At 41.5% G+C, this 24812-nt stretch overlaps 1 protein-coding gene across 1 annotated transcript in view; it reads right to left on the bottom strand.

Annotated features, from left to right (window-relative positions):
• The window catches only part of LOC110174574 (seizure protein 6 homolog), a 258856-nt gene that overhangs the window by 46354 nt on the left and 187690 nt on the right, over window positions 1–24812 (bottom strand). The window contains exons 5-9 of the mRNA XM_055166715.1: window positions 19034–19219; window positions 14629–14797; window positions 11099–11265; window positions 9554–9748; window positions 6005–6143 (exon numbers count right to left, since the gene is read on the bottom strand). Of these exons, the coding sequence (XP_055022690.1) occupies window positions 6005–6143; window positions 9554–9748; window positions 11099–11265; window positions 14629–14797; window positions 19034–19219 (856 nt within the window). The remainder of the gene's footprint in view (window positions 1–6004; window positions 6144–9553; window positions 9749–11098; window positions 11266–14628; window positions 14798–19033; window positions 19220–24812) is intronic.

The following is a 24812-nucleotide window of genomic DNA, read 5'->3' as shown; positions in this document are numbered from 1 at the left end:
CACGGCGTCCGAATAGCGGCGTTTTTTTTTTTTTTTTGACCCCGTGATCTGAACGCGCCTTTGTCAGCCTGTCACTGTGTCACCATGGTAACCGCTGAACATCCCGCCACAGACATACATGCAGTCCCCGCCGCCGCCGCTCACGTCCGGTCTGTGTGTATGTGTTTCCTGATGTATTTACTAGGGGTGTGCAAAAATATCAGAATATCGATATATCGTGTCGTTTAATGTGATGATACAGTATCGATATCGTGGGCTGCTGTATCGATATATCACCAGGAGTATGTTTTTGTGTGTTTTACTAAATTATTTTGTTACAGAGCTACAGTTTTGTGGCTTGTGGAGTGAAAGTGAAACTCATTTATGCGACACATTTGATATTTTTACTGTTTTGAGGATTAAAATGTTTGTGTTTCATATGAACTTTGCACAAGAAGAAGTGGTTTAACAAAGACTTTTAGTATCACAGACATGATTTAGCCTTTTATTTTTTATTGAACCGTATCGAATCCATTTGAAATATATCATATCGAATCGAAAGTGCACTGTATCGAGATATGTATCGGATCGTGGCCTGTGTATCGAGGTATGTACAGTGTTGGGAAGGTGACTTTTAAAATGTAATCCCCTACAGATTACAGATTACATATCCCAAAATGTAGTTTGTAACGTAATCCATTAAATTACTTAAAGTGAGTAATGTAATCTGATTACTTTGGATTACTTGGTTTGCTGTAGAAGAGCAGAGACGAGGATATCGTAACATAAGATGTTTTATCTGCTAAAAGAAAATAAAAAGCCCAGACTTTACTGAACCGTATTAAAAATATTATTGATAATATTATTGATAAAAGACGAGGAGACACGGCCCGCACAGCATGATAGTCCTGGTTTAGACCTGGTTTAGTTTAGTCCTGTTTTAGTCCTGGTTTAGACCTGGTTTAGACTGGTTTAGTCCTGGTTTAGACCTGGTTTAGTCTGGTTTAGAGACCTGGTTTAGTCCTGGTTTAGACCTGGTTTTAGTCCTGGTTTACCTGGTTTAGTCCTGGTTTAGACCTGGTTTAGTCCTGGTTTTAGACCTGGTTTAGTCCTGGTTTAGACCTGGTTTAGTTTAGACCTGGTTTAGACCTGGTTTAGACCTGGTTTAGTCCTGGTTTAGTTTAGACCTGGTTTGGTTTAGACCTGGTTTTAGTCCTGGTTTCCTGGTTTAGACCTGGTTTAGACCTGGTTTAGTTTCCTGGTTTAGACCTGGTTTAGACCTGGTTTAGTCCTGGTTTACCTGGTTTAGTCCTGGTTTAGTCCTGGTTTAGACCTGGTTTAGACCTGGTTTTAGTCCTGGTTTAGACCTGGTTTAGTCCTGGTTTAGACCTGGTTTAGTCCTGGTTTAGACCTGGTTTAGTCCTGTTTAGACCTGGTTTACCTGGTTTATCCTGGTTTAGACCTGGTTTAGTCCTGGTTTAGTCCTGGTTTAGACCTGGTTTACCTGGTTTAGTCCTGGTTTAGACTGGTTTAGACCTGGTTTAGTACCTGGTTTAGACCTGGTTTAGACCTGGTTTAGACCTGGTTTATTTCCTGGTTTAGACCTGGTTTAGTCCTGGTTTAGACCTGGTTTAGACCTGGTTTAGTCCTGGTTTAGTCCTGGTTTAGACCTGGTTTAGTCCTGGTTTTAGTCCTGGTTTAGACCTGGTTTAGACCTGGTTTAGACCTGGTTTAGTCCTGGTTTAGTCCTGGTTTAGACCTGGTTTAGTCCTGGTTTAGTCCTGGTTTAGTCCTGGTTTAGACCTGGTTTACTGGTTTACCTGGTCCTGGTTTAGACCTGGTTTAGACCTGGTTTAGCCCAAAATGTGAAAACAGGAAAATCCCTCTGTGTAATCCATTCATTTCAACAAAGTAACTGTAATCCAATTACCACTCACTGAAACAGTAACTGTAACTGAATACAGTTACTCATAATTTGTACTCTGATTACATAACTCCGGTACATGTAATCTGTTACTCCCCAACACTGGATATATATCGTATCGTGGCCTGTGTATCGGGGTATGTATCGTATCGGTAACTTCTTAATGATTCTCAGCACTAGTGTTTACAGCTCGGAGCGGAAAAGCTGCACGAACTTAACACTTCGCTCTAATGAGTTTTCAGCCAATTAACCTGTGACCTTCCCTCTCCTGCGGTTTCTTATCAGACCTGCTGCGCGCGATGTAATATTTAATAACCGAGGAGGAGGAAGAGGAGGAGGAGGAGGAGGAGGAGGAGGAGAGCTGGAGGGTTCTGTTTGAACATAAAGACGTTTGAATGATTAAGATGGAGAGAAGATACAAGATACGGACACTTCAAGAACGAGAGGAGATGTGTTTGATTAGAGACGAGCTTTTCACAACGCCTCAACGGCAACAGGTTTGATTAACATGGATTTTGTTTCACTTCAGACCCAGAGTCTCGCCCCCCTCTCTTTGTATTTGAAGTACTCACACGTGTACGCTGTAGTATTCGCAGTAATATTTGTAATGTGTGTATGCAGTGTGTTGCTTTTTGCTGTAACGCAGTAATGTGGCGTTACAGAAAAATTTTAATATTTTCCTCGGTACAAATGTCAGAAACATGCGTTACAATGCATTTTCTAACCTGGATTGAAGTGGTGGGTTTTTCGTTTTTCTTCGTGCAAATTCGCAAAAATCACTGCGATATCAGCAGCGGTGAAACGCCGGAGAAGCGCCCGCGTAGACCGTCAGGTGACCGCGGGCGAAAGAACTCCACGCACCACGGGGCAAACCTCAGCTGAACAAGATTAGTCCTGGTTTGGTCCTGGTTTAGTCCTGGTTTAGATTTGATTTTGTCCTGATTCAGTCCTGGTTCAACTCTGGTTCAGTTCTGTTTTAGTCCTGGTTTGGTCTTGGTTTAATCCTGGTTTAGTCCTGGTTTGGACCTGGTTTAGTCCCGGTGTAGTCTTGGTTTGGACCTGGTTTACTCCTGGTTTAGTCCTGGTATAGTCCTGGTTAGGCCTGCTTTGGTCCCGGTTTAGTCCTGGTTTACTCCTGGTTTAGTCCTGGTGTAGTCTTGGTTTGGACCTGGTTTACTCCTGGTTTAGTCCTGGTATAGTCCTGGTTTAGTCCTGCTTTGGTCCCGGTTTAGTCCTGGTTTACTCCTGGTTTAGTCCTGGTATAGTCCTGGTTTAGTCCTGCTTTGGTCCCGGTTTAGTCCTGGTTTAGTCCTGGTATAGGCCTGCTTTGGTCCTGGTTTAGTCCTGGTTCAGTCCTGGTTTGGATTTGGTTTAGTCCTGGTGTAGTCCTGGTTTAGTCCTGGTATGGACCTGGTTTAGTCCTGGTTTAGTCCTGCTTTGGTCCTGCTTTGGTCCTGGTTTAGTCCTGGTTCAGTCCATATACGGTACAAAAGTTCAGCATCTTCACAGTTATTTTGGTGAGAGTAACTTAAAAGTACTGCAGTAGTAACGTAATATTTTACATTTTAAACTCAGTAATATTGTAACGTAAGAAATCACTTTGAAACGACAATAACAAGTCATAAATAACACATTACAGTTTTAAAGTAACTTGCCCAACAGTGATGTAGTAAAGTATTAGTAATATTTGTAATACTCACACTTGTATATTGTAGTATAAGCGTCTGTGTTTTCTTCCACTTGTATATTTGTATGTGTTTGTAGTATTTATTGTAGTATTAGCAGTACTCACACTTGAATATTAATCATGAACCTCTTGTCCTCCTCCCTTGTATGTTGTAGTATTTGTTGTACTTGTATGTAGTATAACATTAGTAGTATTTGCAGTACTCAGACTTGTATGTTGCATAGTATGTTGTAGTATTAGTAGTATTTGTAGTACTTGTATGTAGTATAGTATTAGTAGTACTCACATTGTATATTGATTATGAGCCTATGTTGTAGTATTTGTAGTACTTGTATGTAGTATAGTATTAGTAGTATTTATAGTACTCACATTTGAATATCTATCATGAGCCTCTTGTCCTCTCTTGTATTTGAAGTACTCACAGTTGTATGTTGTTGTATTTGTAGTATCAGTAGTATTTGCAGTAAAACTCACACTTGTATATCAATCATGAGCCTCTTGTCCTCTTCCTTTGCATGTTGTAGTATCTGAAGTACTTGTATGTAGAATAGTATTTCTAGGACAGTAGTACTCACACTTGTACATTGGTCATGAACATCTTGTACTCCTCCTTTATATTTGTATGTAGTTGTAGTATTTGCTGTCATATTAGTACTCACACTTTTATGTTGTGTAGTATGCTGTAGTATGTTGTAGTATTAGTAGTATTTGCAGTAGAACTCACACTTGTGTATTGATCATGAGCCTCTTGTCCTCCTCCCTTATATGTTGTAGTATGTTGTAGTATTAGTAGTACTTGTATTTGGTATACTATTTGCAGTACTCACACTTGTACATTGTTTAGTATGTTGTAGTATTAGTAGTATTTGTAGTGTTTAGAGCAGTACTCACACTTGTATGTTGTATAGCATGTCGTAGTATTAGTAGTATTAGTGGTATTAGTAGTATTTAGAGCAGTACTCACACTTATATGTTGTGTAGTATTTGTAGTATTTGCAGTATTAGTAGTATTTCCAGTACTCACACTTGTATGTCGATCATGAGCCTCTTGTCCCCCACCCTTGTATTTGTATGTGGTTCTAGTATCTGCTGTATCATTAGTAGTAGTACTGACACTTGTATGTTGTGTAGTATGCTGTAGTATATGTAGTATTTACAGTATTAGTAGTATTTGCAGTAGTACTCACACTTGTTTATCGATCATGAGCCTCTTGTCCTCCTCCCTTGTATTTGTATGTTGTTCTAGTATCTATAGTAGCATCAGTAGTAGTACTGACACTTGTATGTTGTAGTATGTCGTAGTATGTCGTAGTATTAGTAGTATTTGCAGCAGTACTCACACTTGTATGTTGTAGTATGTTGTAGTATGTCGTAGTATTTGTAGTATTAGTAGTATTTGCAGCAGTACTCACACTTGTATGTTGTAGTATGTCGTAGTATGTAATAGTATTTGTAGTATTAGTAGTATTTGCAGCAGTACTCACACTTGTATGTCGATCATGAGCCTCTTGTCCTCCTCCCTTGTATTTGTATGTTGTTCTAGTATCTGTAATATCATCAGTAGTAGTACTGACACTTGTATGTTGTATAGTATGTCGTAGTATTTGTAGTATTAGTAGTATTTGCAGCAGTACTCACACTTGTATGTTGTATAGTATGTCGTAGTATTAGTAGTATTAGTAGTATTTAGAGCAGTACTCACACTTGTATGTTGTATAGTATGTCGTAGTATTTGTAGTATTAGTAGTATTTGCAGCAGTACTCACACTTGTATGTTGTGTAGTATGTTGTAGTATTAGTAGTATTAGTAGTATTTGCAGCAGTACTCACACTTGTATGTTGTATAGTATGTCGTAGTATTAGTAGTATTAGTAGTATTTAGCAGCAGTACTCACACTTGTATGTTGTATAGTATGTCGTAGTATTAGTAGTATTAGTAGTATTTAGAGCAGTACTCACACTTGTATGTTGTATAGTATGTCGTAGTATTTGTAGTATTAGTAGTATTTGCAGCAGTACTCACACTTGTATGTTGTATAGTATGTCGTAGTATTAGTAGTATTAGTAGTATTTAGAGTAGTACTCACACTTGTATGTCGATCATGAGCCTCTTGTCCTCCTCCCTTGTATTTGTATGTTGTTCCAGTATCTGTAGTAGCATCAGTAGTAGTACTGACACTTGTATGTTGTAGTATGTTGTATAGTATGTCGTAGTATTTGCAGTATTAGTAGTATTTGCAGCAGTACTCACACTTGTATGTCGATCATGAGCCTCTTGTCCTCCTCCCTTGTATTTGTATGTTGTTCTAGTATCTGCAGTAGCATCAGTAGTAGTACTGACACTTGTATGTTGTAGTATGTTGTTGTTATGTCGTAGTATTTGTAGTATTAGTAGTATTTGCAGTAGTACTCACACTTGTATGTCGATCATGAGCCTCTTGTCCTCCTCCACGTGGATGCCCCAGATACAGTCTTGTCCTCGGTCATAAGCTTCAGGCCAGTTTGGAGACAAGACGACGCCCACAGAGTCTGTGATCTCCCCACTGCACACGGCTGCTCCACACACACACACACACACACACACACACACACACACACACACACACACACACACACACACACAAGACACACACACACACACACACACACACACACACACACACACACACACACACACACACACACACACACACACACACACACACACACACACACACACACACACACACACACACACACACACACACACACACACACACACACACACACACACACACACACACACACACACACACACACACACACACACACACACACACACACACACACACACACACACACACACACACACACACACACACACACACACACACACAAGACACACACACACACAACACACACACACAACAGACACAACAGACACACAACAAACACAAGAGAACACACACAAGAGGGTTTAAAGGGACATTTTACACTAGCGACACTCTGATCTGTGTTATAATGTTGTTTCATCACAAACAGACCTGGAGTTGTGTTTTTTGTTTCATTCACAAGTTTAAATTTCATTGATTAAATGCCTATTACCATTGTACATCCCCATCTCCAAACTGTTGAGCATACAGACTCAAATGTGAAAAAAGACTCCACGGTGGAGGCCACACACAGACTATATCAGGGGTGTTCAACTAAAAGTAGAGGAGGTCTGGTTAGAGAACATCTCCTGAAGCAGAGGTCTGAGACTAGCCTGATTCTTCAGCCGGTTTCACTTCGTAGAAACCATGTGACCTCGCAGCATTAGGATTCATTCGCTCGACAGTAGGCGTGTACTTTTTTTATTTAACCAATCGCTGTTATTTGGTCGTGATGTATGTAAAAGAGGCTAACTGGTAAATTAAGCTTTTCCCAAATCTCATAGGAAGAAGGACAAAAACGTCTTTCCCCTTGATAAAATTCACCAAACATTCTCTTTGTTCCAGTTTTAAATCCTCGATCTCGGGAATCATTAACAACACTGAATATATGGCTCTTTGCTGATTGGCTGGTGCCCGAACTTGCACTTCCGAGGTTTTTGCGAACCATCTGCTGTATTCTGATTCCTGATCTAGTCACCGGAGAGAAATGAAATTGAGCGGAGACACTAGGTGGCGCCAGCCTGACTAGTCCGGAACATCATAATGTCTAACTTGCATTATGATTATGATACAGAAGCAGCCTCGTTTTATCATTGTTTGAATGTAGAGTACAAATTATGAGTAACTGTATTCAGTTACAGTTACTGTTTCAGTGAGTGGGAATTGGATTACAGTTACTTTGTTGAAATAAATGGATTACACAGAGGGATTTTCCTGTTTTCACATTTTGGGCTTTTTTTTTTTCCGGTAATTCCACTCATTGCCAGAACCACGTCTAAACTAGATCTAAACCAGGCCTAAACCAGGACGAAAACCAGGTCTAAACCAGGTCTAAACCAGGACTAAAACCAGGACTAAACCAGGTCTAAACCAGGACTAAAACCAGGTCTAAACCAGGACTAAAACCAGGTCTAAACCAGGACTAAAACCAGGACTAAACCAGGTCTAAACCAGGTCTAAACCAGGACTAAACCAGGTCTAAACCAGGACTAAAACCAGGTCTAAACCAGGTCTAAACCAGGACTAAAACCAAAACCAGGTCTAAACCAGGACTAAAACCAGGTCTAAACCAGGACTAAACCAGGTCTAAACCAGGACTAAACCAGGTCTAAACCAGGACTAAAACCAGGTCTAAACCAGGTCTAAACCAGGACTAAAACCAGGTCTAAACCAGGTCTAAACCAGGACTAAACCAGGTCTAAACCAGGACTAAAACCAGGTCTAAACCAGGTCTAAACCAGGACTAAAACCAGGTCTAAACCAGGTCTAAACCAGGACTAAAACAGGTCTAAACCAGGTCTAAGCCAGGTCTAAACCAGGACTAAACCAGGACTAAAACCAGATCTAAACCAGGTCTAAACCAGGACTAAAACCAGGTCTAAACCAGGTCTAAACCAGGACTAAAACCAGGTCTAAACCAGGTCTAAACCAGGTTTAAACCAGGTCTAAAACCAGGTCTAAACCAGGACTAAACCAGGACAAAAACCAGGTCTAAACCTGGTCTAAAGCAGGACTAAAATAGGATTAAAACAGGACTAAAACAGGTCTAAAACCAGGTCTAAACTAGATCTAAAGTAGATCTAAACCAAATCTAAACCAGGTCTAAAACAGGATTTAACAGGACTAAATCCTGCTGCGTGGACGTGTCTCTTCGTCTTTTATCAATAATATTTTGAATATGTTTAAGTAAAGTCTGGACTTTTTTATTTTCTTTTATCAGACAAAACTTCTTATGTTACGATTTCCTCGTCTTTGCTTCTCTACAACAAATCAAGTAATCCAAAGTATTCAGATTACATTACTCACTTGAAGTAATTTAATGGATTCCATTACAAACTACATTTTGGGGTGAGTAATCTGTAATCTGTAGGGGATTACATTTTAAAAGTCACCTTCACACAACTCCAGATGTGTTTGTGATGAGGAAACAACATTATTAACAGTGTTGGGGAGTAACAGATTACATGTACCAGAGTTATGTAATCAGAGTACAAATTATGAGTAACTGTATTCAGTTACAGTTACTGTTTCAGTGAGTGGTAATTGGATTACAGTTACTTTGTTGAAATAAATGGATTACAGGGCGGTAATTTTCAGTTTTCACATTTTGGGATAAACCAGGACTAAACTAAAACCAGAACTAAACTAGGACTAAACCAGGACTAAAACCAGAACTAAACTAGGACTAAACTAGGACTAAACCAGGACTAATACCAAAACTAAACTAGGACTAAACCAGAACTAAACTAGGACTAAACCAGGACTAAACCAGGACTAAACTCAAAACTAAACTAGAACTAAACTAGGACTAAACCAGGACTAAAACCAAAAATAAATTAGGACTAAACCAGAACTAAACTAGGACTAAACCAGGACTAAAACCAAAACTAAACTAGGACTAAACCAGAACTAAACTAGGACTAAACCAGAACTAAACTAGGACTAAACTAGAACTAAATAAGGACTAAACCAGAACTAAACTAGGACTAAACTAGAACTAAACTAGGACTAAACCAGGACTAAAACCAGAACTAAACTAAAAAGCATGACAATATCAAGTAATCCAAAGTATTCAGATTACATTACTCACTTTAAGTACTTTAATGGATTACGTTACAAACTACATTTTGGGGTGAGTAATCTGCAATCTGTAATCTGTAGGGGATTACATTTTAAAAATCACCTTCCCAACACTGATTATAACAGAGTAGATCAGAAAACGGCGGAGTTTTGGTGTTTTTAGTTCCACTTTTATTACATTTTTCAGTGATTTCCATTTAGTTTACGTTTTGATTTTTAAGCATGAATCGTCCTAACATAACCTGGTCTGACCTCTGCAGGCGGGTTCGGTGTCGTTCCACTGCGGGTCGTCGGGGTTGGTGCACTCGATGCTGACCGAGCCCTGCTCCAGAGTGTAGCCCGCCTCGCACGAGAACTCCACCACCGCCCCCGCCGCCCAGGAGGGGTCGCTGCTCGTCATGTTCCCGTACTTCACGAACGGCTCGTAGCAGTGGCCCGGAGCGAACGCTGAGAGCACAGAAACACATCCACAGGGGTTATTTTCAACGGACGAGATACAGCAGGAACACCTTTGATTAAGTGACTTTAAAACTGTAATGTGTTATTTATTTATGACGTGTTTCTGTCGTTTCAAAGTGATTTTTTTACATTATAATATTACTGTGTTTAAAATGTAAAATATGACACGACTATTACAGCACTTTTAACAGTTACTCTCAACAAAATAACTGTGAAGATGATGAAGTTTTTATATGGACTAAACCAGGACTAAACCAGGACTGAACCAGGTCTAAACCAAGACTAAACCAGAGCTGAACCAGGACTGAAGTAGGTCTAAAACAGGACTGAACCAAGGAGCAGAAGAGCGGAGCGGGGAGAGGAGAGGGGAGCGGTGCAGAGAAGGGTGCGCGGAGATTCCGTGCGAATGAACTAGCTACAACACGCAGCAGCAAGCGGACTCTTTCTTTGCCTTGAAAATTACGTTTTCAGACATAGGATATCGCTTTCGTGTCCTGAAAAACGTTTGTCTCACTCTTGGAAATAAAGTACGTTTTCATAATAAGCAGAAGTTTCCTGTCCAGGAGTAATTTGTGGACCAGTGCTTCAGTCTTTAGACCCTTCGTCTGCTTCAGTCGCACCATCGCTGGAATGAATCTTCAAGAATCACCTTAGTTTGGCTTTGCTGCTTTTCCCCTTGTCTTCTTCTTTCAGTGACCTCAAAAACGGACTTTCTTTTGCGGCGAACTGCTCCTGGATTCTTGTCGCCATCGCAACAAACTTTGTGCGAACTGCGAGGAAGATATAGGTCAAAAAAGCCGCTAAGAACTGTTGCGTTGGTGGAGTAAACAGCGTCTGTGCGTCTTGCGTCTGTGGACTGCGTGACAGTCGTACGTAAACCACGTACCGGCAGCGCAGGCAAGTCAGTTACACTAGAAACGTAGGGAGTTTGATTGACAGCCTGTCAGCTCACAGATAACGAGGCAGTGTCGTTATCTATTGGCAAATGTTTATCTGGCCCCACCACGTCCAGAGTTGATGAATTTTTATTCTCTTTTTTTTGGTCATCATAATTACAAGGCTACTGCATCTATAATCTATCATTGACAATTTGAAACAAAAAAAAATCCTCCATACAACCTTTAAACAGCAAATTCCACCTAAGAATTCTAACCTAGCTCCAGCTCAGATTAAACTACTGGGATTCTACAATGTTTTGTTTGGACTGGTCGGTGTGTGTGTGTGTGTGTGTGTGTGTCGAGGTGTGTGTGTGTGTGTGTGTGTCGAGTGTGTGTGTGTGTGTCGAGGTGTGTGTGTGTCGAGGTGTGTGTGTGTGTGTGTGTGTGTGTGTGCGCTCACCCTGGTATCTGAGGGCCACACCAGTAGAGGTCGCTGTGGCGTCTGTGGTGAATTCGATGAAGAGGAACCTGGAGGAGCTGAGCAGGCCTTCGTTTGGGAGATACTCCACTTCATACGAGTCGTACAGAACCGCGGCGTCGATGCTGTTTCCGTTTTTTATCACCAAACTTCAAACGCAACAGACGAAGAGACGAAGAGACAAAGACAAAGAGACAAAGAGACAAAGAGGAAAGAGCATTTTACTTTTACACGACCAGAGAAGAGAACTTATAATGAAAAAACTAGAATTTAACTTTGTGCTACTACTACTACTACTACTACTACTACTACTGCTACTACTACTACTACTACTGCTACTACTACTACTACTACTACTACTACTACTGCTGCTACTACTGCTACTGCTAATACTACTACTGCTACTGCTGCTACGACTATTAGTACTACTACTACTACTGCTACAACAACAACTACTACTAAATAGTAATGGTCACATTTTTCTATAGCGCTTTTCCACCTTCAAGGCTCTCAAAGCAGTACTACTACTACTACTACTACTACTACTACTACTACTACTACTACTACTACTACTACTACTACTACTGCTACTACTACTACTACTACTACTACTACTACTGACTACTACTACTACTACTGTACTACTACTACTACTACTACTACTACTACTACTACTACTACTACTACTGTACTACTGACTACTACTACTACTACTACTACTACTACTACTACTACTACTACTACTACTACTACTACTACTACTACTACTACTACTACTACTGCTACTGCTACTACTACTACTACTACTACTACTACTACTACTACTACTACTACTACTACTACTACTACTTACTACTACTACTACTACTACTACTACTACTACTACTACTACTACTACTACTACTACTACTACTACTACTACTACTACTACTACTACTACTACTACTACTACTGCTACTACTACTACTACTACTACTACTGCTACTACTGCTACTGCTAATACTACTACTGCTACTGCTGCTACGACTATTAGTACTACTACTACTACTGCTACAACAACAACTACTACTAAATAGTAATGGTCACATTTTTCTATAGCGCTTTTCCACCTTCAAGGCTCTCAAAGCAGTACTACTACTACTACTACTACTACTACTACTACTACTACTACTACTACTACTATTGCTACTAGGAAAGCTACTGCTACTACTACTACTACTACTATGACTACTACTACTGCTACTATTACTACTACTACTACTACTACTACAACTACTACTAAAACTACTACTATTACTACTACTACTGCTGCTGTTGTTTCTACTACTACTACTACTACTACTACTACTACTACTACTATGACTACTACTACAACTAGTGTGTGTTTATACTTGTACTTGTTTGTTCCTGGTGTGAGTCCAGTTTAACCCTGATGTAGATTTGGTTTGGTCCTGGTCTAGTCCTGGTCTAGTCCTGGTCTAGTCCTGGTCTAGTCCTGGTCTAGTTCTGCTCTAGTCCCTGTTCAGTCATAATTCTGCTGTTGTAAACTGTAATGGTGAAAGTTCTCTTAATTACAAAATCACTGGACATAATTTGTGTTCTAATGTAGTGTTTTGGTTCAAGACGATTATTTAATCAGAAATCAGAACGAGCTTCACATGAGACTCTCAAGTGTGTCGCCAGTTTCAACGCAGCAAATCCAGTCCTCTGATCTGAAAACTCACTACATCAGCCAGTCATGAATCAGCACTCGAGGGAAGAGGGAATTCTGGAGGTTCTGAGTTTCACACGAGGAAAGCAAAGCAAAGATGTTATTTTGTGTGTCTCACTAGTGACTTTTATTTAGTAAATATAATCACATCCTTAATGAAAATCTGTGGAGTAAGAAAACTTTCAGAAATATCCGTGTGCATAGGATAGAAATCTGTGCGTATTTGGAAAATTTGTGCATATTTGATTATAGTTGAGCATAAAACGGGCTCGGGGTTCTCTCTCTCTCTCAAGACCAAGATTAGTCCGGGTTCAGTCCTGATTTAGTCCTGATTTAGTTCTCTTTCAGTCCTGGTTCAGTCCTGAGATGATTCGTGGTTCAATCCTGGTTCAGTGCTCCTGGGATCAGTCTTGGTTTAGTCTTGGTTTAGTCCTGGTTTAGTCCTGGTTCAGTCCTGGTTTAGTCCTGGTTTAGTCCTGGGATCAGTCAGTCTTGGTTTAGTCCTGGTTCAGTCCTGGTTTAGTCCTGGGATCAGTCCAGGTTCAGTCCTGGTTTAGTCCTGGGATCAGTCTTGGTTCAGTCTTGGTTCAGTCCTGGTTTAGTCCTCGTTTAGTCTTAGTTCAGTCCTGGGATCAGTCTTGGTTTAGTCCTGGTTTTAGTCCTGGTTAGTCCTGGGATCAGTCTTGGTTCAGTCTTGGTTCAGTCTGTCCTGGTTTAGTCCTGGTTTAGTCTTGGTTCAGTCCTGGGTCAGTCTTGGTTCAGTCCTGGTTTAGTCTTGGTTCAGTCCTGGTTCAGTCCTGGTTTAGTCCTGGGATCAGTCTTGGTTCAGTCCTGGTTTAGTCCGGGGATCAGTCCTAGTTTAGTCCTGGTTCAGTCTTGGTTCAGTCCTGGTTTAGTCCTGGGATCAGTCTTGGTTCAGTCCTGGTTCAGTCTTGGTTCAGTCCTGGGATCAGTCTTGGTTCAGTCCTGGTTTAGTCCTGGGATCAGTCCAGGTTCAGTCCTGGTTTAGTCCAGGGATCAGTCCTGGTTTAGTCCTGGGATCAGTCTTGGTTTAGTCCTGGTTTAGTCCTGGATCAGTCCAGGTTTAGTCCTGGTTTAGTCCTGGGATCAGTCCTGGTTTAGTCCTGGGATCAGTCTTGGTTTAGTCCTGGTTTAGTCCTGGGATCAGTCCTGGTTTAGTCTTGGTTTAGTCCTGGATCAGTCCTGGTTTAGTCTTGGTTCAGTCCTGGTTCAGTCCTGGTTTAGTCCTGGGATCAGTCCAGGTTTAGTCCTGGTTTAGTCTTGGTTTAATCCTGGTTTAGTCCTGGTTTAGTCTTGGTTCAGTCCTGGGATCAGTCTTGGTTTAGTCCTGGGATCAGTCTTGGTTTAGTCCTGGTTTAGTCCTGGTTTAGTCCTGGGATCAGTCCGTAAACAGTGCAAAAGTGCAACATTTCGATCAATATTTCTAAGTAATCGTACTTGGTAATTGGTGATTGTAAATTTTGATGTAATAACTTTTCATTTCGTATTCTGATGGATAAAATACACACAACACATTTTATGTACGACTGGACTCGTTTGGGAGTTTATGAATATATATTTTATGCTCAACTACAGACAAATACGCACCGATTTCTATCCTATGCATATGAATATTTCTAAAAACTTTCTTACTCCATAAAAATCTCAAAAAACATTCATTAAAAGATGTCAGTGTAATCCCTCGGTCGTCCAGGTAGGTTCCATTTCCGTTCCGTTAATTCTAAAAAGACGAATTCTCTCTTGAGACAAAAAACAAAACAAAAAACTCCTGATGTCTCACCGGTCGTCGTCTTCAGCCAGCGCCACCTTCTCGAAGTGCACGTGCAGCCGGTGTCCAGAGGGGGCGCGCAGGAGCCAGTGACACGTCAGGTTGTTACTGTAGTTTGAGGGAAAACCCGGAGAGACGATCCGCCCCACGGAGACGTTAGCCAGGAGACCCCCACACGACGCTGAGGAGAGAGAGAAAGAGACAGAAGGGAGGCAGAGGGAGAGAAAGTGGGAAAAGAGAAAAAAAAATGGTTTATTTATATATATATTTAGTGCAATATTTACAGTTTTATGGTCAAAAACACCTGCTGCCTTCAGTCGCCTCTGCAATTTCAAGTACTACGTGACATCACACAGCACTGCCCTGATTACAGCCGGGTGTTTCTGATACAAACATCTGTCTGCAGGGGCGGAGTTTGAAGAGTGGAGACCTGTTAGACCAGTTTTGCAATATAAAACCAAAAATAAGAAAACGAAAAAAATCAACAGTTTTATTCATTATTTGTCTCAAAAACCAAAATATAAAAAACAGATAATGATTCTTTTTTCAGTTTTCGATTTTGTGTTTAAATGAAAAATGGAAAAAATGAATAACCGTTTACGTGACGTCCTTGACTGCGATGCCGATCTTTTGCACCGCATACGGACTGAACCAGGACTGAGCCAAGTCCGGGACCAGACCGAGACCAGACCGGGACCAGAGCGGGACTGAGACCGAGACCAGACCGGGACCAGAGCGGGACTGAGACCGAGACCAGACCAGGACCAGGCTGGGACCAGACCAGGACCAGACCGAAACTGAGACCAGGACTAAAACCAAGACCAGACCGGGACCACATTGGACGCTCAGAGCCCACGGCAGGGGCGGAGCTCAAAGCTGAGGCTTGGACTCCGCGGAAGCTCGGAGTCAAAGCTCGGAGTCTGCCCTGGTCCTGCTCTGGTCCTGGTCTGGTCTTGGTCTCAGTCCCGGTCTGGTCCCAGCCTGGTCCTGGTCTGGTCTCAGTGTGGTCCCGGACTGGGATAAGTCCTGGTTCAGTCCGTATGCGGTGCAAAAGTCCGGCATCGCAGTCACGGACGTCACGTAAACGGGAAACGTTTTTTTTCCATTCTTCATTTAAACACAAAATCGAAAACTGAAAAAACGAATCATTATCTGTTTTTTCATTTTGGTTTTGAAGACAAATAATGAAGAAAATAGTTTTTTTGTTGTTGTTTATTTTTGGTTTTATATTGAAAAACGAATGAACAAATGATACACGGAGTCATCTCTCCCACAAATTTACGAATCCTACCAAAGTTTGCCAAACTCTGCTTCAGACTGGTTGAGTTTCAAGGCTCGACCGAAACACGTGATCTGCATCAGCGGAAGATGGAGAAAATAAGAATATAAGAAGATTGTTTTGTTTTGCTGCTGGAACTAAAGAGTAATAGACGCATCAAGAATTTCGGACTTCTGGTCATCGCGCAGTTCATACTGGGAAGGATTTTCCGAAAAAGTGAGCATCAAACCGTCATGTTTGTTTTCCCAGTGGGATGCGTCTATTGACAAAGTCGATCTTTTCAAGTCTTTTGAACCATATCACTTTTGTTTCTGGTTCTGATATTGTCATATTTTAGTTTTGGATTCGGTTAATTGTGTGATTGTTGGATCCTAACAGCGGAAAACGACTCGAGAAATTTGTTTGCAAACTCCATAAATGCAAAAGTGAATCAGATGTGTGTGACTGCAAACCTCCGTTCAAACTGTTTCCCTTCTCAACGGAATTGAAAAATAGTGAAAGGTGAAGGTGATGGGCAGGATTGATCCACAGGAAGGATGAAAAAGGAAACATTTGACTGACTAAATCATCCCGAGTTTGCAGAGAACATTTTGTATGTGGAGCGACAACAAAGCAAAACCCCGATCCCTCACTCCACCTTGGTTATGAATTTAAAAAGTCAAGGCCAAAGCGAAAGACACCAACTGTTCACCAAGAAACACCTTCCACTGCAAAGAGACCAAGACGTGATGTTTCTGTAAAACCACAAGAACAAGAAAGTGCAGCTCAGTCTGTTTGTCTTCTGCTCCTCTCACATTAACAAACGGGATCCTGCTTTGTTGTCGCTCCACATACAAAATGTTCTCTGCAAACTCGGGATGATTTAGTCAGTCAAATGTTTCCTTTTTCATCCTTCCTGTGGATCAATCCTGCCCATCACCTTCACCTTTCACTATTTTTCAATTCCGTTGGGAAGAGAAACAGTTTGAACAGAGGTTTGCAGTCACACACATCTGATTCACTTTTGCATTTATGGAGTTCTCAAACTAATTTCTCGAGCCGTTTTCCGCTGTTAGGATCCAACAACCACACAATTAACGATGTCCGAATCCCAAAACTAAAATATGACAATATCAGAACTAGAAACAAAAGCGATATGGTTCAAAAGACTTGAAAATATCGACTTTGTCAATAGACGCATCCCACTGGCAAAACAAACATGACGGTTTGACGCTCACTTTTTCGGAAAATCTTTCACAGTATGTATTGCGCAATGACCGGAAGTCCGAAATTCTTGATGCGTCTATAGGCTCATGTCTTTAGCTGCGTATTTACACCGTTCATCAGAGACAACGTGAACGATATTATATTAACGTTTGGCTCGTCTTACATGTGAGTAATCAGATGACCCGGCCCAACCTACGATAGGACGCAAATTAGTGGGCAACAAATAGTTTTTAGGTATGAAAATAAATAAATAATGTGGGCAACTGTACATAAATAAACTGAATAATCTCACCAATTTCCAGCACTGAAGTTTTAATGAGCGACAGATGCAATGATGTTGTCAAATGTCAATAATGGAGCCCATTAAAGGACTATTATGGTTCCACATTAGAGTTAGACAATAAAAACTGTTCATCACACAGACATTTGAAGTGCAGTAGAGGAGCGCAGAGGAAAACCAGAGCCAATTTAAATGTACGTGCATCAAGAAAAATAATATAGCCTTGGCTGGTTAGAACAAAATTGGCAATAGATGGATAGGCCCACTCTAGAGGATAGGACAGGACTTCCATAACGCCCTGCATCATTTATATTTTTAGCAGTAGGCCTATTGGTTCAAGTTTTGTGTTGAAGTTATTACAATTTGTCTTTTTTAGCTTTTGTTTGTGCCAGAAACTCAACATTTACGTAGATTTTTGTGTATTACTGTTCCACTTCAGGCTTCTTATTCGTAAGGTTAGTTCAGGTCCATCTAATCCACACTTCAATATGTCATCTGATTATCCATTATGTGACCTTGTGTCTTCAAAAAGTAAGATGAGTGAAACGATAAAATGATATTGTTCATGTTGTCATTGATGAGCAGTGTAACTCTGCAGCTAAAGACATGAGACTATTACTCTTTAGTTCCAGCGGCGAAACAAAACAATCTTCTTACCTTCTCATCTTCTCCATCTTCCGCTGATTCAGATCACGTGTTTTGGTTGAATCTTGAAGCTCAACCAATCAGAAGCAGAGTTCTGTGACCTTTGGTGTGGCCATAAAATGATTCGTAAATTCGTGCCCCTCCCAGTCCCTCTAAACCGTGTACGATTCGTTCATTTGTTTTTCAATATAAAACCAAATATAAGAAAATGAAAAAACTACAATTTTCTTCATTATTTGTCTACAAAATCAAAATGAAAAAACTGAGAATGATTCATTTTTTCAGTTTTCGATTTTGTGATTAAATGAAGAAAGGAAAAAACGGATTACGGGCGTTTACATGACTTCTGTGACTGCGATGCCGGACTTTTACGTTGCATACGGACTGAACCAGGACTGATCTAGGTCCGGGACCACACCGGGATCAGACCGGGACCAGAGCAGGACTGAGACCGGGACCAGACCAGGACGAGAGCGGGACTGAGACCGAGACTAGACCGGTACCAGACCGAGACTGAGACCGAGACTAAGACCGGGACCAGACCGAAGGCTCAGAGCCCACAGCAGGGCCGGAGCTTGAAGCTGAGGCTCGGACCCCGCGGAGGCTCAGAGTCAAAGCTCCGAGTCCGCTCTGGTCCCGGTCTCAGTCCCGTTCTGGTCCCAGACCTGGATCAGTCCTGGTTCAGTCCGTATGCAGCGCAAAAGTCCGGCATCGCAGTCACGGAAGTCGGCCGTTATCCGTTTTTTCCATTCTTCATTTAAACACAAAATCGAAAACTGAAAAAACGAATCATTATCTGTTTTTTCATTTTGATTTTGGAGACAAATAATGAAGAAAACTGTTGTTTTTTCGTTTTCTTATTTTTGGTTTTATATTGAAAAACAAATGAACAAATGATACATGGATTCCCCCTGTCCCCTTCATCAGCTCTATCTGACATGTGTTTGTGGGCGGAGTTTAGTATAGAGTAGAGTTTAGTATAGTTTTTAACGTGCTGAGGATCTTACGGTAGCAGCGCGGTTCCTTGCCGCTCCAGTAGGGGGTGGTGGCGTTGAGGCAGGTGAGGACGCGGGGCCCCTGGAGCTGATACCCGGTCAGACAAGAGAAGAAGGCCTGGCCCCCCGAGTGAAGACTGCTCACAGACACCTGAGCGAACGACGGAGAGGACGGGAACGGACAGCTCAGGATGAACGCTGCAGAGAGAAAGAGGAGAGAGAGAGAGAGAGGGAGAGAGAGAGATGTCATGTCAGTCGATCGCACCATTACTTCTGCACCACTGAAAATAAAATATTTAAACAAACTTATGAAGACGACTGAGGAGACTGAACACAAACGCCCCCAAAAACAAAATCAGATTCTGCAGATTACAAGCTGCAAGTCGTGAAATCTGCAGCTGAAAACGATAATCGAGCAGCAGAAAGAAACTTGTGACACCAGGAGTGTAGCATCCAGTCGAACTGAGAAGGCCAGAACTGACGGTTAAATGACTTTTAATCTTTCCTTGCCGTGTCACAGAACCAACGTAAGAGCTGGACAAGAACAAAATAACAGCAATTACCATACGATTACAGCATCACTAGCTCATTACATTGCTTAACCGTTATCCATATTTAACATTAATTTGATACAAGTGACAAGAAGTTCAAATATACATTAACAAGTCAAACAAACCTTGTTCCCCTGTCGACTGTAGCTATCTTTACTTTGTTTTATATAACTTTTCTCCGTTGTTTTGATTTTCACTATTAACGTTGCCGTGTTTTACTGTGCGTCGTTTCTTTATAAAGTTTTTTCCTTCACTTCCGTTCACACCGGAAGTTATCAAAATAAAAGCACAACCTTACAATTAAATGCCATAAACTGCGTGTTAATGTATAGAAGAGCTAACTTGACCTTTACAAGGAGGATGCACCACGAAATTTTCCTGAAGTCACTGGACGGATGGACAAAGTCTGGACTTCAGTGACAAACAAAACCATCCTGTCGGGATTCGGAAAGACCAGAATAATTCTAACTGGAACTGATGCTGAGTCTGACGACAGCGACGCAGAAGAGGAAGAGACGCTCTGTTTACCCCCGGAGGTCGAGGAGTTGCTCAGAAGTGACACCGAGGATGAAGAATTGAATGGATTTAGTGATTTGGAGTGAGATGGAGAATTTGTTAAACTTGTTCTGTTGTTTATGTTATAGTTTATCTGAAGAACTGTTCATATGTGACGTTAACAGTCTGTTGTTTTTACTAGAACTCGACTTTCAACTGGAAAAGTCTGTTCCTGGTCTCTGGACTCATATACATTTCTTTTTTTTTTCTTCATTATGCATTTTTTGGCTGGTGCGACTTGTACTCCGGAGCGATTTACAGTCCGAAAATATGGTAAGTAGTTTTTAAAAGCCGTGTCCTCTCCCCTCCCTGGTGTAAGCTTCTTTTAAGTGAATATACAGTATGTAAGTAACCCAGAGACTCTTATAACTAACAGTGTTTTAGTGCCGTCTCCCGTCTCCTCGCTCCTCTGGCCCTGCTCAGGCTAAATAATACAGTACGTACTAAAGAGCCCCGCGCCGCTGTGTAATCGTCCCACTTTTATTGTTACTCTTGACAGTAAAACTCCCATTGATCGCGAGCGCAGGGGACCGGCCACTGCCTCCAGCTGAAAATATGTCGGGAGATTAAGCAGGCCAATAAATGACACCGGCGAGTGGCAGTGGAGAGTTAGCGCCGCGCGGGGGATGCTCGCTGCTGCACGCCGTCGCTAATAGAGATAAGAGCGGCTCTGTTAGTCCGTATTGTATTTCTCATTAGGGGAACACAGAGGCCGGAGCCGGAGCTGGATCCATGGCATCACTCGATAGGAAAGCAAAAACAGAAAGACAGTGGTACCCGGCCTTTCCAAGAGTGTCCGCGTTCTGTTCTGCGCAACATTTTGAGGGTTTTTTAGCGTTCAAAAGATAAAATATTTAGTTTTAAAGGTCCTATATTACACGGAATTGACACTTGTAAGCTTTAACATGTGTTCAATTCGTCAAAACCAGACCTGGAGTTGTGTTTTTTCATTCACAGTTTATTATTACTCTGTCTACATCTACAAAGCTCAAAATGATTCTAATGAAGGTGTGTGGAGTTTAAAAACACAGTGGAGCACTTCCTGTCTTACCACGTGACATCACAAGATGAGACAGCACCGGACCAGGTACAAGACCGGGACTAAATCGGGACTAGACTGGGGCTAAACCAGGCACTATAAAGTACTAAACCAGGACTAAACCAGGTAATAGACCGAGATTAAACCAGGATTAACTAGACTGAACTAAACCAGGTACTAGATCGAGTCCTAGACCGGGACTAAACCAAGACATTAGTGCCGACTGCAGAAAAATTTCCCTTGATTTTGCACTCGTTTCACAATTTTATTATTACCAACCCAAACCGAGAGTGTTCCAGTTTTTGATTTTGAAAATCTGGTCACCCTACATTTAGAACAAAACTATAAACGGTCTTGCTCTCAACCCTTGGTCTCATCTCGGACTTGACCGTGTTTGAACTCATTCTTGTCTCGGTCTTGTCTCGGACTCGAGGTCTGACCCTCTTCGAGTGTGATCATGTTTCATTACGGCCGCTGCTGTCGGCAGTAAACTTCTTACTGCGACATGTGATTGAAGTTTGCTTAATAAAAGTTCACAAATGCATCAGTGTTTATCATGATGTGGTTCCTAAATGTGCAGAGGTAAATCCCACCGCAAAACCAGTAAGAGAACTTCAGTGCAAAACTTGAAAAAATCCTACCCACTTTCTTCACTTTCTTCACAGTTTTCTGTAAAGTGCCAGTGGAAGTTAGCCTGATTCATCAGACGGTTTCACTTCATAGAAACCGTCTGACCCTGTAGCATTAGGATTTGCCCGTAGGCGGATACTTTTATTAAATTTAACCAATCGCTCCTATTTGGTCGTGATGTATGTGATGCACCACTAACAGGACTAACTGGTATATTAAGCTTTTCCCAAATCCTGTAGGAAGAAGGACAATAACGTCTTTCTCCTTGATAAAATTCACCAAACATTCTCTTTGTTCCAGCTTTAAATCCTCGATCTCGGGAATCGTTGCCAACACAAGAATGTCTGGCTCTTCGCTGATTGACTGGTGCCCGAACTCGCACTTACAGGATTCTTGCAAACCGTCTAGTGTATTTTGATTCCTGATCTAGTCAGTAGGAGAGAAATTAAACTGAGTGGAGGCACTAGGTGACGTCAGTCTGGGTATGTGGAAGAAGATTAAAGATGAGGTTCTCAAACTGTGGGTGAGGCTCCAAAAAAAAGGGCGTTTAAGGAGTGTTTCAGTGCAGTACAGTTTCTTTGACTTATTTTAAGCCTAAATTAACATTAATCAGATAGAATGGAGAAAGATTTATAAAAACATTGATATATTTGTGCCAAAATAACTCTAAAATACAAATAAATGTTGAAAATGTCAAAGATAGTCTTGATTTGGTCTCGATGAGCCGTGATCTCGAGTCTCTCTGGTCTCTGTTCTCTGGTCTTGTCTCGGTCTCGACATTTAAAAGTCTCGGTCTTGTCTCGTTCTCTGGACTCTGTGATCTCGGTCTGGTCTTGGTCTCGATTAGTTCGGTCTTGACTCCAACACTGGCGCACCTTTAATGAAAAAAACGATCCGCTGTTGGATTTTGTGGTCTTTTTTTCCCCGTTTTTCCTGCATTAGAACCCGTCCTCCATTACTGAACAGCCCCTGCGAGCCCTGTTCCTCTTTACGCTCCCTCCCAAACCGACGTAATGGCCTGTTCTCTTTCACTTTTCCCTCTCTCCCTCATTACAGCGTTTTGTGACCGCTGCATCTGCCATCTCCGCTCTGATCTCCCACAGGTCGAATCCGGCTATCATCCCGCGAAAAAACCTGCTAAATAAAACCTCCCCGCAGACTGGAAAACACATAAAAGCACAATGCCAGCTTAACAACATCGCTAACCCCGCTTCCGAAACGACAAATTGGCTCCTCGCGCTAAAACGCTCGCTACATCTCTTTGTCTTGTCGTCCGGAGGCACAAAGCTGTTCCTCATGCTCGCGCGTAATGGAAAGTTATTGATACGCCGGTAGGTTTTAGCGGTTTTATGCTCGCTTGTTATGTCCGCGATAAAGAGGCGTCACCGGGGCTCACACGAGGGACAGGGGACAAGCGATTCTTCTAGAGCGTTTCTTTTTTTTTCTGTTTACAAACCAACGCCGCAAATGTGACCCCAGAGCGTTCAGCTGGAAGAAAACTAGAGCTATTATTTGTCTAAACGGAAAGAAACTATGGCGAGAAAGAAAAGAAAATATAAACTGTGGAAGATAAATGGAAAGGGAAGTAAAAAAGTTTTTCCGTTCATCGATCAGACTCACATTGCACCAACTAAAATCTGATAAATTCAATAAATGGACACATGGAAGACACAAACATTATAAAAATAAACACCAGGGGTCTACAACTTGTATCTTCTAGTAGCTCTGAACCTCCTTTCAAGTCGCTCGCCAAGGGATTTCGGAATTACACACAATTAAAATTTGACTAAATAAATGCCTATTAACCCTCTCCAGGCAGACGTTGCAGATTTGCAACAGCTAAATTCCAAGTACCTACTTACTCCACATCCATATTATATGAGCTTTTTTTACTCAGGAGCCTTTTTTCCCATCCATGCTGATAAACGTGGGCGATGCAGACTGTGCAAGAATGGCTACACGCAAGAAGTGCAAAATACTTTTTTTGTTTACAAAGGATAAAAAAGTCAGAATTGTATATTACTACCCCATATTATAATTTTCCCCAAATATCAGATTTTTCCTGATACTAAAAATTAATTTGAGCCTGAGAGGGTTAAAACTGTACACTAATAAATGGATAATTGTTCATAGATAAAGCAAGAGAGGTAGAGCGCTTCACTGGGTCTTAAAAGAGTAAAAAATAACAGTACAGGTGCTCTACAAGAGTTAAGGCAGTGGTCTTAGATCAGAAAATTACCCTTACAGGAAAATGTAAAAATGGGTAAGGTACAAATCCAAGGCACTCCAGCTGAATATATTAAAAGTCCTTTATTACATGAGGGGACGCCAACGCATTTCGACCAGCAAGATGGACTTCGTCAGGGCAGGAACAAACCGAAAAAGCGAGTGCAATGTGCCACTTCTGGACACAACTGAACAACTGAGTCACTGCGAACACGCCGACAATCCAGCGGTGCCAGACACACCCTCCCTACACGCCACAACTGAACAAAGCCCAGAGTCACCGTGAACGAACAAACAAACAAAACCACTCACCCATCACACTGTTGTGTTTCATTTAAAGTTCAGTGCGGTTTATTTGTTAAAAAAGTTGGAAAATAGACCATTTAATGACAGTGCGCCTTATAATCCAGAGTGCCTTATAGGCGAGTTTCATTGTTGACAAAAGCGCGTTGCATGCTGGAAATTATTTTGGTCGGTGGCAAGAAACACTAATTCAACATGACGGACGGAAAGCACGTAAAGGGTATTGATCCGGGTTATTTATCCACTCTAACGGCAGAGGACCCAAGACCATTTGACCAGAAATTCGTCATAAGCATCGATGGAGCCAAATCACCCTTTTCAACCCCGACAAAAGGTGGATGAAACCAAATTTCTGGTCTGAATCGCCAACTACCTGGACAAATATTCACTTGGGCGATATCCACAATGACTTGGTGGAAACTCCTGGACCGTTCACAGCAGAAAAGATGAAAACCTCCAAGAGTCTCGATGTGTTGTTGAACTTGTT

This window comes from Boleophthalmus pectinirostris, unplaced genomic scaffold, assembly GCF_026225935.1.
Source record: "Boleophthalmus pectinirostris isolate CB_2022bp ecotype Guang Dong unplaced genomic scaffold, ASM2622593v1 HiC_scaffold_9, whole genome shotgun sequence".
Lineage (NCBI taxonomy): Eukaryota > Metazoa > Chordata > Actinopteri > Gobiiformes > Gobiidae > Boleophthalmus > Boleophthalmus pectinirostris.
The sequence above is the reverse complement of the archived record's forward strand: the minus strand, read 5'-3'. Positions and strand labels throughout refer to the sequence as shown.